The 13817-nt window shown below is 35.0% G+C and overlaps 1 protein-coding gene across 2 annotated transcripts; it reads left to right on the top strand.

The window, feature by feature from the left end:
* Positions 1–10621: 10621 nt before the first annotated feature.
* AGL26 (tRNA (cytidine(34)-2'-O)-methyltransferase) lies at positions 10622–13350 on the top strand. Of its 2 annotated transcripts, none has more exons than XM_078993195.1 (7): positions 10622–10848; positions 10980–11080; positions 11469–11537; positions 11852–11910; positions 12730–12790; positions 12866–12919; positions 13043–13350. In XM_078993195.1, the coding sequence occupies exons 1-7, from the start codon at positions 10674–10676 to the stop codon at positions 13103–13105; spliced, it is 582 nt and encodes a 193-aa protein (XP_078849321.1). In that variant the 5' UTR covers positions 10622–10673; the 3' UTR covers positions 13106–13350. The 2 variants fall into 2 exon arrangements, with proteins under 2 accessions (XP_078849321.1, XP_078849320.1); XM_078993194.1 differs by having other exon boundaries at positions 13029–13350.
* Positions 13351–13817: the final 467 nt, after the last annotated feature.

The following is a 13817-nucleotide window of genomic DNA, read 5'->3' as shown; positions in this document are numbered from 1 at the left end:
TTGACCACATGACCCAATAATTGGACTTCTCGAATCCAAAAATCACATTTGGAGAACTTCGCATATAGCTTCTCCTTCTTCAAGACTTCCAATACTTCTCGCAAGTGTCTGCCATGCTCCTCTTGGCTTTTTGAATAAATCAGAATGTCATCTATGAACACTATCAAATATTTATCAAGGAACGGGTTACAAACTCTATTCATTAAATCCATGAATGCTACTGGAGCATTGGTTAGTCCAAACGACATAACCAAGAACTCGTAGTGTCCATATCACGTTCTAAATGCAGTCTTCTTGATATCCTGCTCTTTCACCTTTAGCTGATGATATCCTGACCTTAGGTCGATCTTTGAAAAATAACTTGAACCTTGTAGTTGATCGAACATGTCATCAATCCTCGGCAACGGATATCTATTCTTTATTGTTTCCTTATTTAGCTCTTGGTAATCAATGCACATTCTCATACTTCCATCTTTCTTCTTCACGAATAACACCGGAGCTCCCAAGGGTGATGAACTAGGTCTAATGAAACCTTTTTCCAATAACTCCTGAAGTTGCATCATCAGCTCCTTCATCTCCGTTGGTGCTAGTCGGTAAGGTGCTTTTGCAATCGGCGTTGTTCCGGGCAACAAGTCAATATGGAATTCTACTTGTCGATCGGGCGGTAATCCAGGAAGATCTTTGGGAAATACCTCCAGATAATCACACACAACGGGAATATTTTGCATCACCCTCTTTTCCTTCTTAGCATCGATCACGAATGCTAAGTATGATGTACACCCCTTGGTCAAACATTTTTTGGCTTTCATTAGAGAAATGATTCCAGAATTTACTCTGCGTTTATCTCCATACACCATAAATGACTCTTTCCCTGGCGGGTTTACTTTGACTATCTTCTTTCTGCACAATATCTCAGCGGCATTGGCGCTAAGCAAATCCATTCCCAATACGATGTCGAAACCATTAAGTTCTATAGGCAATAATTCCTCGTGGAACTTATTCCCATTCAAGTCAATTCAGATGTTTTTCATACGATGGCTAACAGGTACAAACTTGCCACTAGCAACTTCGACTAATAAAGCATTATCTAGTCTATCAACAGGCAAAGCTAGTTTTCTACCAAATCCATGCGAAATAAAGGAGTAGTTGGCTCCAGAATCAAATAAAATTTGGGCACACAAATTGTTAACGAGAAAGGTACCTGAGGCGACATCAGCTTCATCTTTAGCAGCTTCCAGTGTCATCTGGAATGCTCTTGCCTTTGGCTTTGGCAGAATGTTGGGTCTAGTTGCTTCCTTCTTTTTCTGACAATCCCCTGAGATGTACCCCTCCTCACTGCAACCATAACAAACATTCTTGGTGAGGGTGTAGTCATTGGTATAATTCCTTGGCTTTCCACATTTAAAGCATGTGGCTTCTTCACCGCACTTCCCATGATACTTCTTCTTGCACTTGTCACACCATTTCGCCTCTACCTTTCCCCCACCTCCTCTCGAACCAGATTTTAAGAATTTATTTTTCTTGTTGGATCCTGAAGATCCCTCGAACTTCCCCTTTTCACCAACATCTATCCTTTCCAGACCCTTTTCCTTCTGTTGGGCCTCCACGTTCTTAGCTACTCGAATAGCTATTTTCAGAGTAGTTGCCATTTTGACTGTTGAACCAAAGTCGATAGGCAGTCCATTAGCGAACCTCTCGATTTTGGAGAGTTTTGTTGGCACTAGGTACAGAAATAACTTCATTTTCCCAGTGAATGTCGTAGCATAGTCATCTACACTCATCTTCCCTTTCTTCAAGTTTTGGAACTCATTGTTCAGATCAATCAGATCTATCTCTGAACAATATTGCTTTGTTCCAAGAACTCCTCCCATGACATTTTCAGAGCTTCTCCTCGTGGCGTAGTATCTGCCAATAACTTCCACCAGCTCAAGACTCCAGTCTTCAGTTGCCTAACTGCAAAGACAGTCTTCTGTTTGTTGCTACAATCGCAACTTTCAAATACCATCTCCATTTCGGAGATCCAATCCATAATTTCAATAGGCTTTGGGCTCCCAGAAAGACTTGGCAGTTTGGCACTCAAGAAATTCTTGTACATTCGCCCATCGTTGTTGTTTCTCCTTTCTGGATCGTTCCTTCGTTCTTCTTGAGTCCCAATTTGACTCACAATGTGACTATTGTTCCCTTCCTCCGATCGTTCGGGAATCGGTTCGGGTTCCACGTTAGGTATGATAGGTTCATCCCTATTTCCATGCAACATCTGTCGCATTTCCTCCCTTTGTTCGACTAACATAGCCCGAGTCATTGCTTGCACTCCAGCCATGGTGATCTGTTCTGGTGCAGCAGCTTCAATAGCTACTTGTTGAATTACAGGCGGTTGATTCTTGTTTTCGTTTGCATTTCCAACACCACTTCTTGTCCTCACCATTTTTTATCTATACACCGAATAAGGTGAAATTTAGATCTTCATTCACGATAGATATTCCAATCATCCTTATCACTCCGAAACAATTACATGCTAGTTCTAATATCGTAGACATACGCTTAGAATCCTAAACACAAAAACCTTCAGATCCGGTTGGCAACAAACCGTAGATCCGAACAAATAATATCATATATGGCAACATATAAAATTTAGCACGTAAAAGCATTTTAGGCAACTTCCTAAAATTCTCTAGTGCTTGTGTCTAAAATCCAATAGACACTCAACTCAAATTTCCACTTAGCATTCTAAGTTTAAGTCTAGAAATCCTACAAATTCCTAATTCGCTTAAACTAATGCTCTGATACCAACTGTGACATCCCCAAAATCTCGGCCAGAAAAGACCGAGTTCATTTATGCTTTTTAAACATTTTCAGATTAAATCCTTTTGATTTTAAAAGAGATGCGGAATTTACTCCCAAAAACAAAACATGATAAAATGGATTTTTATCAAAACATTTCATAAAGAAATATAATTTCATTTCATAATCAAAAATCAGGATGTCATGTTCCGATACAGACCATAAAGCATAAACGATAACATTACAAGCCGTTCAACAAATATATACATATACAGACTTGTAAACAAAATAACTTGATGATTCATCCATCTTATGCCCTTGCGCCACTTCCTGTAATACCAATAAACTGAGTGGGGCAGGCGTGGGAGCCTGGTGAGCATGTAGGGTTTTCAACCCACAATAGATAATTATATTTAATTCAACAATCAACAATAAACCCGATTACCCATTCCCGTTATTCTCACTTTATGTCCCTAAAAATGACATCTATTATAAGGAACCTAATTCAGGATTTTCATCGGGACGTACATTACCGCAGAGGGGCTTCCTCAACAATAAGTGTCCTAAAGGAAACCATGTGGGGGATAGAGTACACCGGTGAACACATCGTTCACAACACCTACAGGTTATGAGCCTGCTAGTGTTCCATAGGACTGTCTAGAATAGTCTGTGGTCGTCATCCATACTCTGTTGAATGGCTAGAATACACCAACAACATCGAGGCCTTTCATCTGTTTATTACACACCAACTATCTACCCATGTTCTACCCAACATATTAGTAGATAAAAATATACATTTTTATACATAGTTTAAAACCTGTATAGCATGCTCGATCAATACATTTTTTTCACATAACAGATGAGGCACACACACATAACACGTATTTCATAGAGAATAAATCAGACATATGAGATAGAAGAAAGTGAATATACATCCACACATATAATCAACAAAGTATACATGTAACACGTATTTCGTATAAAATACTTCATAATAATGTGTTAGGAGAAAATGACTACACACTCACTTGATCAGAAGATGATCAGGTAGCACTACGGCTTGCAGAAGTAGTGTTTCTCCGTAGATCTGGAAGATCTTCACAAAAGCTGGGCTCCTCGCAGGCAGAGCTTCAGATCAGGAATAACGCTCTTCGGGATCCTCGGGGATTCGGATCTTGCTTCGGGGCTCGGGAATATTACCAGGGCTTCGGGGTACAAATGGCACGCAAATCGAGGCAAAAGCTTAGAGAGAAAGGAAGAAGTTTGTAAAGGAAAGAAGCTGCCTTCGTATGCCCCTATTATAGGGCTGAGCCCTCGCAGTACGCTGGGCGTACTGCCCTTACGCGAGGCGTAATGCCTTGGAAGTCGTCACTGCTTGCGTCATCGGCGATTCGATGTCATCGCTTACGAACCCGGAGCACTTGAGTGGTACGCTGGGCATACTCAACTACGTTGGGCGTAGTTCGGATTAGGACGGTGACTCTCCCCCCCCCCCCCCCCCCCCATCGTATATTATCCGATATATATATATATATATATATATATATATATATATATATATATATATATATATATATATATATATATATATATATATATAATTTATATTTTAATAAACTTCAAAAATTCATATTTTCTTCAACGAACTCCGTTTTCGACATTCTTTATATCCACGCGTAGGCTAGACCATACTCTACAACTTTCGTTTAGACTCCGTCGGCTAATTTTGACTTTTATTTTTATTATTTATTTTTAGAAGGCTGGGACAGAAAAACTTCGTTATAAATTCATAAATTCTTCGTCCGAAGTCCGTTCTCGCCTAACTTTTCATCGTTTTGCTACTAACAACGAGATCTTCGTTTCTCGTTTAGATTGCTTCGGCTAAAAACCGCTCGATCTCAAATCGAGTATTCGGGCTGCATACTGCCAAGTTGAAACTTCAGAAAATCATAACTTCCTCATACGAAGTCAGATTTGGGCGTTATATATATATATATATATATATATATATATATATATATATATATATATATTCGGAAACCTCGTTTCGGCCACTACAACTTTATCCATAGATATCGACTTCATCTAATATTTCATTTTGATGCTTATTTTTAATCTTAATTCAATTTAATTATAATAGTTAAGAAAACACACATAAATCACATAATTCACAAATAATACATTTTATTATTTCAAGTTGGGTTACAAAGGTTAACGTAGACTATTACATTGCTAAAAATGGGAAACCTAGAAACACAGACGTTACAATTATATATTTATTTAATTTGATAATCATTTAATTTTAGGAGTAAGAAACCCTAATTAGGGTTTAGAAAACCTAATATCAAGAAAACCCTAATTTTGGAGTTGGTTGGGATCCACGTTAAAACTATTAATTAAACCTAAAATAATAACTTAATAATTCCGCACAATTATCTTGATGATATATTGGACTTAGTGAATTAATTCCTTAATGGCTTTAGTGAGGAACACTAACCCTAGTTATCATTTTATGTAGAAACCCTGGAATCGAGGAGCTTTATTTTGGGCAATAATCGGGCGCGTATTTGGGCTATTGATTGGATTATTATTTTAACCGAAAACGACTAAGTCAAACATTAATCAATCACACCCTTAAGTGACTATGTCCTTAATGGGTTAGTGTTCTTACTTAACCCTAATTGTCATTTCATGTGAAGTGTTCACTGTTGCAATTGACTATGACTTGTGATCGAGTATTGACTCAAGTAACTTCCTGTAGGTTATTGGAAGTGATTTGAAGCTGGTAGAGTCCTTCATTGCTACAGTGGTTTCTGCACACACATCGAGGTGAGATTTGCCTCGCTATACCTGTGGGTCGAAGGCACCAATGCCGACCCACTAGTATTGATTATGTGATAGTAAAGGGATGCTCTAGGGATAGTATATAGTCATGTAGGATTGAATGAGGACTCTTGATCTAAGCTCTCTTACATGTTCCTTGTTTGGTTGTGGTTTTAGAGTAGGATCACCTGTCCGGGTGACTATCTCAACTCTGAATATATACGGTTATGCATTCCTTGGATTGTTGATATATAGTATGTTGTTATGTTGTAGTGATCTATTAGATTTGTGTTCTGGTATTGAGTATGTTGTTATGCTGTAGTGATCTGCTAGATTTGTGTTTTGGTATGCTGATATGTTGTAGTGATCAGTTAGATCTGTCTCCTGGTATGGAGTTTGTTGCTTTGTGGTAATAGCCTATAGAAATGTATGTTATCTATGCTTGTTGGTTATCATCTATGGAGTACCCTTAGGGACTGTCGGTGGTTACGTAGGTTAGCTTGAGAACTCTTGGTTTAGGCTCCCTTGCTTGTTTCTTGTTTGGTTGTAGCTCTAGAGTAGGACTATCTATTCGGGTGGATATCTCACCTCTTGTTACTTATGGTTACACATTCTATGGAGGTTAGCTGGTAGCGGGACTGTATGTGTTGAGAGGATTAGTATGCTGAAGGCCAACAGACCTAGGGTGAACCAGATAGACTGCAGACCCATTAGGGCATATCAGTTAGGCCGAAGGCTCGGAGAACGGTTCAGATAGGCTAAAGGCCCGGGTAGGCAGACCAGACATACTGAAGGTTTTGAGAGTGGGCCAGATAGACTGCAGGCCCGATGAGGGCGGTTCAGTCATACTGTAGACTCTATATGCATGTTATTTGTTTGTTGGTACATGTTATCTGATGTGTGGTGATACTTTGGGGGAAACTCACTAACCTTTGTTCTTACAGTTTTGTTTATGATTTCAGGTTCTTCAGATGATCAGAGTGGCAAAGCGAAGGCGTGACTGTACATGTAACAACGTAAATTTTCAAAACAATTTTTCATTTTTCAAACAACATAAACCATCATTTAATATTCTCAAATTTCATGTTTAGCAAATGTCATCATAATAAAAATACATCCCAAGATCATAAAATAAATCTTCCATCAGTGTGTATAGATCATGTCGGCGCCTTCCCATGGTCCTCACTAGTACCTGATACACATAACACAACAACTGTAAGCATAAATGCTTAGTGAGTTCCCCAATATATCACTTACACACATACGCCCTTCCACTCCATGACCTTCCGGTCCATGTGTCTCAGGGGACTTCCATCCTAACCCTGTAAACCTTTCAGTCCTACCCGTGTCGACCTTCCGGTCCATAACTCCCTAACCTTCCGGTCCACATCATAATGCCTTCCGGCCTATAACATAATGCCTTCCGGCCCATAACAAGCATAACATACATAACACATACAAACGGGTAACTAATCACAGACAATGCATATATCTTATAGCATATCAGACCTTCTGGTCACACATAGGTACCCTTCCAGGTACAGTATAGTGAGAAGACTCACCTCTGATATCTCGGTAAATCACTAACTCGGTAGAAATACGACTAACCTCCGCCTAAACACATAAAGCAAATACTCTCATAAATATAACTATACTCCAACCTTTCTTAACATCCTCATAAGGGTAAAAGACCATTTTACCCCTCTTATGGCTCAAAAGGCCTCACTGCTGACCAAACCCTAAAAGTCAACCAAAGTCAACGGTCAAACTTTGACCCGACTCGGCGAGTGCACTTGGGCAACTCGACGAGTCCACCTGTGTCCACTTAACTCTTTAGTCCCATTTAACACGTCGAGTCCCTCCCTTTAGTCGACGAGTCCCCAGGCAAGAATCGCGAGGCTACCCTGACTTAACTCGCCGAGTCCCAAGAACAACTCGGCGAGTACATGCCATGCACAAGTTCTATTGACCTCTTGAGGTCAGATCTGTTCCTCAAATCCATAGATCTGTCCTTCCCAAGCAATATAATCACGTAAAGCTCGAAACTTGATGCTTATATATTTACATAATGGCATCAAATGGTGATTTAGTCCCAAAAATGGCAACCTAAGTCCAATCACCCCACAAAGACTCATAAAGCTTCATGGGTTGAAGTCTCTAGACCCCTTTGAGTACAGATCCAAATACAAACTCGAGAGGGGACTAAATACTCTATATATTCTTTTTCTAAAGGCCATAACAAAACCCAAACTCTATGAATCAACACCCAAAACTGGAGAAGGTCCGAAGAAATACCTTAATATGAAGCCTTTCATCTCTGAAGACACTAGCTTTGCACTTCCTTCAGCCTTCTTTTTCCTTGGTCACCTTTTCCTTCGAATTTTACCAACAATTGATCAACAATGGCCTCTCTTCTCTTCACAAGCGATCTAAGACTCTCTCTGGGGTGTGGTAGCCGCAATGGGCGGCCATAAGGGCCTTTAAATAGGCTCCAACCCCGAAGGATTAGGGTTTCATTAAACAGCGTGGACTCGCCGAGTCCAACGCGAACCCGGATGATCAACCACGACCCTACTCAGCGAGTCTAAGCATCAACTCACCGAGTTCCTTCACCAATTCCAAAAATTAAATATTAAAATAATATACCTGGGATTTCAGATGTTACAGTAAGCATCATTGGTTTTACAACAGATTGGATATTAGGAAACTTTGATTTTTAAATAATGTTTGAAAACACTATTTTTGTAAACATTTTATTAGTAAAAGGATTGTTTTGAAAAGTTTAAATTTGTTGAAATTTTTGGGACGTTACATTAAATAAATATCAAACCTAAATTGTAATCATATATAAACTAAATTTCAATATTAAAATAATATCTTTACTTTTATTTATAAAGTCATATATTTAACTTTTAACATATTATACTTTATTTATTAATTTTTAAATGTTATTGTATGCAAATCATTATCATTTTAAAACTACAACTTTTGAACAATTTAGATAAAATACTTAAATTGTTAATTTAAATATAAATTATATGATCAACTTAAATATAATTTTTAGTTCAACTTAAACAATCCAAATATTATTTTGTAAAATAGTTAAAAACGATAAATTGTAGTGTCTTTCTAATAATGATTATAAGATGGTTAATAATGTTAAATAAATATCAAACCTAAAGTGTAATCATAAATAAATTAAATTTTAATATTAAAAGAATATATTTACTTTTATTTGTAAAGTTATGTCTTTAATTTTTAATATATTATATTTAATTTATTAGATTTAAAATGTTGTTGTATGTAAACTATTATCACTTTAAAGTTAAAACTTTTAAACAGTTTGAATAAAATACTTAAATTGTTAATTTAAATATAACATTACATGGTCAACTTAAATATAAATTTCAGTTTCACTTAAAAAAACCTAAAGAATATTTTATGAATAGTTAAAAGTGATAAATGCAAAAAACTAAATTGTAATCTCAATTTAACTAAAATATTTCCTAAATATATTTTAATAATCATTAAAAGTTTTCAAATAAATAGCTTAAAATAACTTACAATAACAATAGTTAAAACTAACTTTATATAAATGATTATATTGTTACCTTTAAAAACAAAAAACAATATTTGATATTTTAAATAATTATAATGATAGAAATTAAAATGTTAAACAAATAAATTTTATAAAATTAATTAACAATAAAAGATAACATTAAACCATATTATTATTTTTTTATTTTTATTTATGAGTAACCCGCGAGTAGATGTTATTTAAACGATTGAGATTATACAGTTTTAATAGATGTATATATTAGCATATAATTCAAAACAATCAATATATTATATCAACTTAATATACGAATTATTATATCCAATTTAACAATAACGTTATTGTTATATTTAAGAAAACATATATTTGTAAAAATTTCAACTATATAGGTGTTTTTACGCAACGCGCAATCATTCGTCTAGTGTGTGTGTATGTTTGTGTGTGTGTATATATATATATATATATATATATATATATATATGTGTGTGTGTGTGTGTGTGTGTGTGTGTCATTTGTTCGTATTCCATGAATCATCTATGATGTGGTTCAATTACTTTTCTTCTCTCAAAATATTAATATATGGTATTAGACATTCTGATTTATGAGTTCTTAATGTTCGACTATTTTTTCATCATCTTCGACCTTACAATTACAAGCATACAATGTATGTGATGTGTTTATTAATGATCTATTTTCGAAATAATAGATCCAACATAGGAAAACATTTATTCAACATACATTAAAAGCCACAAATATATTAAAGAATATACTGTCCGTTGAAAAAAAAAAAAACAAATAGCAAAATTGAAACTAATGATTATTAATATTTGACAATATATTGATCTTATTTTTAATATGATATGTTTTCTAAACCAAACTAATCATTGAATTGAAACTAAATATTGTTCAACGAAAAGAAACTAATTGCCGAAAAACCTATTCGCCACCGCTGCTTTACGCGGGTAACGACTTATATATATATATATATATATATATATATATATATATATATATATAATTTTAGAACTTTTATATTTTTGTTTTCTACATGTTGTTTTTAGTATTCTTTCAATGTTTTAAAAGTAGAATTATTCAAATTTCGATGTTGAGAAGTATTTTTAAGTTTGTAAATCATTTTTAAATATCAGTTTACTACAAGAGCCTACAAATGTTAAAAAAACAAACATACTTTTTATTACAAGTTGCAGCTGTTTAATCCAATTCTTCTTCTATAAAGGGTTGCAGAGGTAATCCGCAGACTTCATAAATTTTCGCTTCGAAAAAACAAACAATACATAAGTTGAAAGGAGAAGGATTAAGTTGAAAATAATAATAATCGAGGGACCAAAGTTGGTAGAAAACAATAACTTAAAAAGGAGAAGGACTAAGTTGAAAATAATAATAATCGAGTGACTAGAGTTGGTAGAAGACAATAACTTAGCTCTCGAATAAAAGTTCATTTTTTCCATAGCCTTGGGCCTAACACACCGAGAGGTAGGACGCAGAGCATAAAATGGAGACAACGGTAGGTTTTAAAACCCTAGGTTTTATGACGACGCCATGTTACATCCACTGTTCAGGAATAGCTTCATTTCGTCGTTGCCCGTCTTTCTTGCATAAATTCAAAAATAAATTCAACTCCCCGCTCTCTCATCACTCCTCTCGCTCGTCTCCCATTTCTTCACTGTGTATACCCCTTTCTCTCTCTCAGCATCATACTTAATTTAATTAGTTAGGACTGTAGTCGATTTTCGAGGATGCGGAGTTATTTAAAGCTTAGTTTTGATGAATTACAAGTAACATTTTGTGTATTTTGCAGCTGAAAAATCGACTGGGGATTCATTAGTTACTGGGATTGGTGTGGCGGGAAGCAAGGTGTCCGAGGGTAAACTTCTTCAAGTTGTTTTGGTTTCTCCACAGGTAAACTTATTGCTGAGGTGTTCGAATTCACTCAGATAACTCCATTGCCTTTTAATCTGTCTAATAATAATTATATTAGTAATATCTTTAAAGATATATTTACATAAATCTTTATTAAATCGTTACTATATAAACATTTTGGTATTCCAATTTTCGATACAAAACAAGCATAATGTGATAGATACGTTGAATGAACATCTAAACAGTAGTGTTGCTTTGTTACTTCTACTTTGTGACATTACACTTGTACTATGTAGAAGTGTAAAATTAATCATGATATTATGTTTGGTAATTTTGATTGTGTGTAATTTTTGAGTTGATCCGCATGATTTATCCAACATTAATGGCACGTGGGCATTACTTTTGAAATTTCTATCATCTGTTGCAGATTCCTGGAAACACTGGGTGCATTGCTAGAAGCTGTGCAGCTTCAGGTGTTGGGCTACACCTGGTTGAGGTAAACACATCCGCTTTTGTTGCTCTAAGTTTATTTTACAATTTAGCTTAGAAAATATATTCAACAAAAGTCGGTTTATTTACAACATACAACAAATACTTATACAATCTTTAGTATCTTAGATAACCATATAGCTACAGAACAATCAACTTAAGTGATTAAATCGTAATTCAACCAACATTGTGTGGTTAGATTAATTTGAGTTCAAAAATTAATCTAACCGTAATGATGTGCAGATTAAATATAAAACCCATCAAATGCTATGAATTCAATTTAGTCTTATTAGCCATATGATGATCTTTTTCCTCCTTCAGCCACTGGGATTTGAGGTGGATGATACAAAGCTAAAGCGGGCTGGACTTGATTACTGGCCGTATCCTACCATCAAAATTGTTCATTTGATGGAATGTGATTCATTCCATTTTGTTATTTTTGAGTCGGTCATCTGAATGAAATGAAATTTTGCAATATAACCTTTTTTTTACGTTACTAGAATCTTATATTTAAAAATTAACTCGTAAATATGGTTTTATTATGTACTCTTATTTGGGTTTTTAACCAACTTAACTTATGTTTTATGTTTTATTTTTTGAAATAATTTTTTTTAATTAAATAACGTATGGAACTGAGCTAAAACTGTAAATTGTATTTACATATAATACATCAAAAATTCATCCCATTCCAAACGAAATATGATCAACGAATGTAATGACTCATTTCATTAATCATTACATTGTCTATTCCATGAGTAAATTACACGAATGGTCCCTATGGTTTAGCATAGTTTGCGTGCTTGGTCCCTAACTTATTTTTTTAACTCGGAAGGTCCCTACTGTTTGTTTTTGTTATGCGTTTGGTCCCTGTCTTACCTACAAATACTATTTTTCCTATTATTTTTTAATTTATTTAAATAAACACACCATCAATCCTGCTCTCTCACCTTATCTTACCTACCCCACAATTTTTCCCTATTTTAATAATAGTATTTTTAGGTAAGACAGGGACCAAACACGTAACAAAAACAAACAGTAGAGACCAAGTGCGTAGCAAAAACAAACAGTAGGGACCTTCCGAGTTAAAAAAATAAGTTAGGGACCAAACGTGCAAATTACCCCAAACCATAGGGACCTTTCGTGTAATTTACTCTTATTCCATTCTATCCAGAACGTTCTTTCCTTAATCTTTACATCAGATACGTAGTTGTTAAAGTGCACAGCTCATGGTCAGATTTTCGAGAATATTTCAAGCAACAGGTGGTTTTTCTAAAGCTTTTCTTCAGTTGATATTCTCACTTATTCTCTTATAACTTCCATCATTTGTGATAACAGAAAGGTGAAAAAAGGCTGCTGGCATTTACTAAAAGAGGGACAAACATTCATTCTGTAAGTCACCAAGACTCCTATTATTCAACAAAAATAAATAAATAACAGACCTCCATTAAGGCATATTATTATATTTTGGGTACATTGGTATATGTAAAATCGCATGCAGGATTTCTTGTATAGGAGAGGGGACTGGCTTGTATTTGGCTCAGAAACCACCGGCCTACCACCGGAAGCGTTGGTTGACTGCAAAAGCGAACCGCTTGGTGGCGGTTTGATTAAAATTCCAATGATTGAAACTTATGTAAGATGTCTTAATCTATCTGTTAGTGTTGGCATTGGTTTGTATGAAGCTTCAAGACAACTAAACTATGAGCAGCTTCAATCCCATTCCCATAACCAACCATGTGATGATACTCGCTTACCTTTTACTCAAGATGTATTTGCTTAAATTCATCAAATTCATCAAAAGACTGTTGAATCTTCTTCTATGGTGAGAGGTTAAATTGGAAGAAATAGATAGCAATTTTATGGCTGAACAAAAATTTCAAAGTATAATATCCTAATAAGAAAAATAGGTAAATTTCAATCTCTTTTAATTCGGTAAATTTTCAAAACACAGTATATAGTTTGTATCATTGTATGTGTAATTTTGTAATAACAGAAATATCGGAAACTAAGATGGGTGATATAATTAACTAATAAACACAACTGTTATTTCTTGAACTTATCCTATTTTCGGCATTTTACCCTACCTATACTTATATCTAGTATTGTGTTGTGTTCCTTGACCGAAATTTTTAATCTGTTTTGTCTTATTTAAAATAATTTGAAGACTAAGTTAATGATTTCTTGTATATGGAAAAAACATACATGCGCTACTTATTGGAAAAAGTTCTATTGCGAGACAGATTAAATTCTAACCTCAAGAAAGGTACAAATTTGTAAGAGAATATGA

This window comes from Lactuca saligna, chromosome 1 (genome assembly GCF_052625555.1).
Source record: "Lactuca saligna cultivar CGN05327 chromosome 1, ASM5262555v1, whole genome shotgun sequence".
Classification (NCBI taxonomy): Eukaryota; Viridiplantae; Streptophyta; class Magnoliopsida; order Asterales; family Asteraceae; genus Lactuca; species Lactuca saligna.
This window is presented reverse-complemented; position numbering and strand designations above follow the sequence as displayed.

What these genes read in the sequence shown, in the direction of transcription:
- AGL26 (XM_078993194.1), top strand. Translation starts at nt 10,674, where the DNA reads ATGGAGACAACGGTAGGTTTTAAAACCCTAGGTTTTATGACGACGCCA. An exon ending in GTCTCCCATTTCTTCACTGT is followed by an intron (nt 10,849 to 10,979) that starts GTATACCCCTTT and finishes TGTATTTTGCAG; the next exon opens with CTGAAAAATCGACTGGGGAT. An exon ending in TTGTTTTGGTTTCTCCACAG is followed by an intron (nt 11,081 to 11,468) that starts GTAAACTTATTG and finishes CATCTGTTGCAG; the next exon opens with ATTCCTGGAAACACTGGGTG.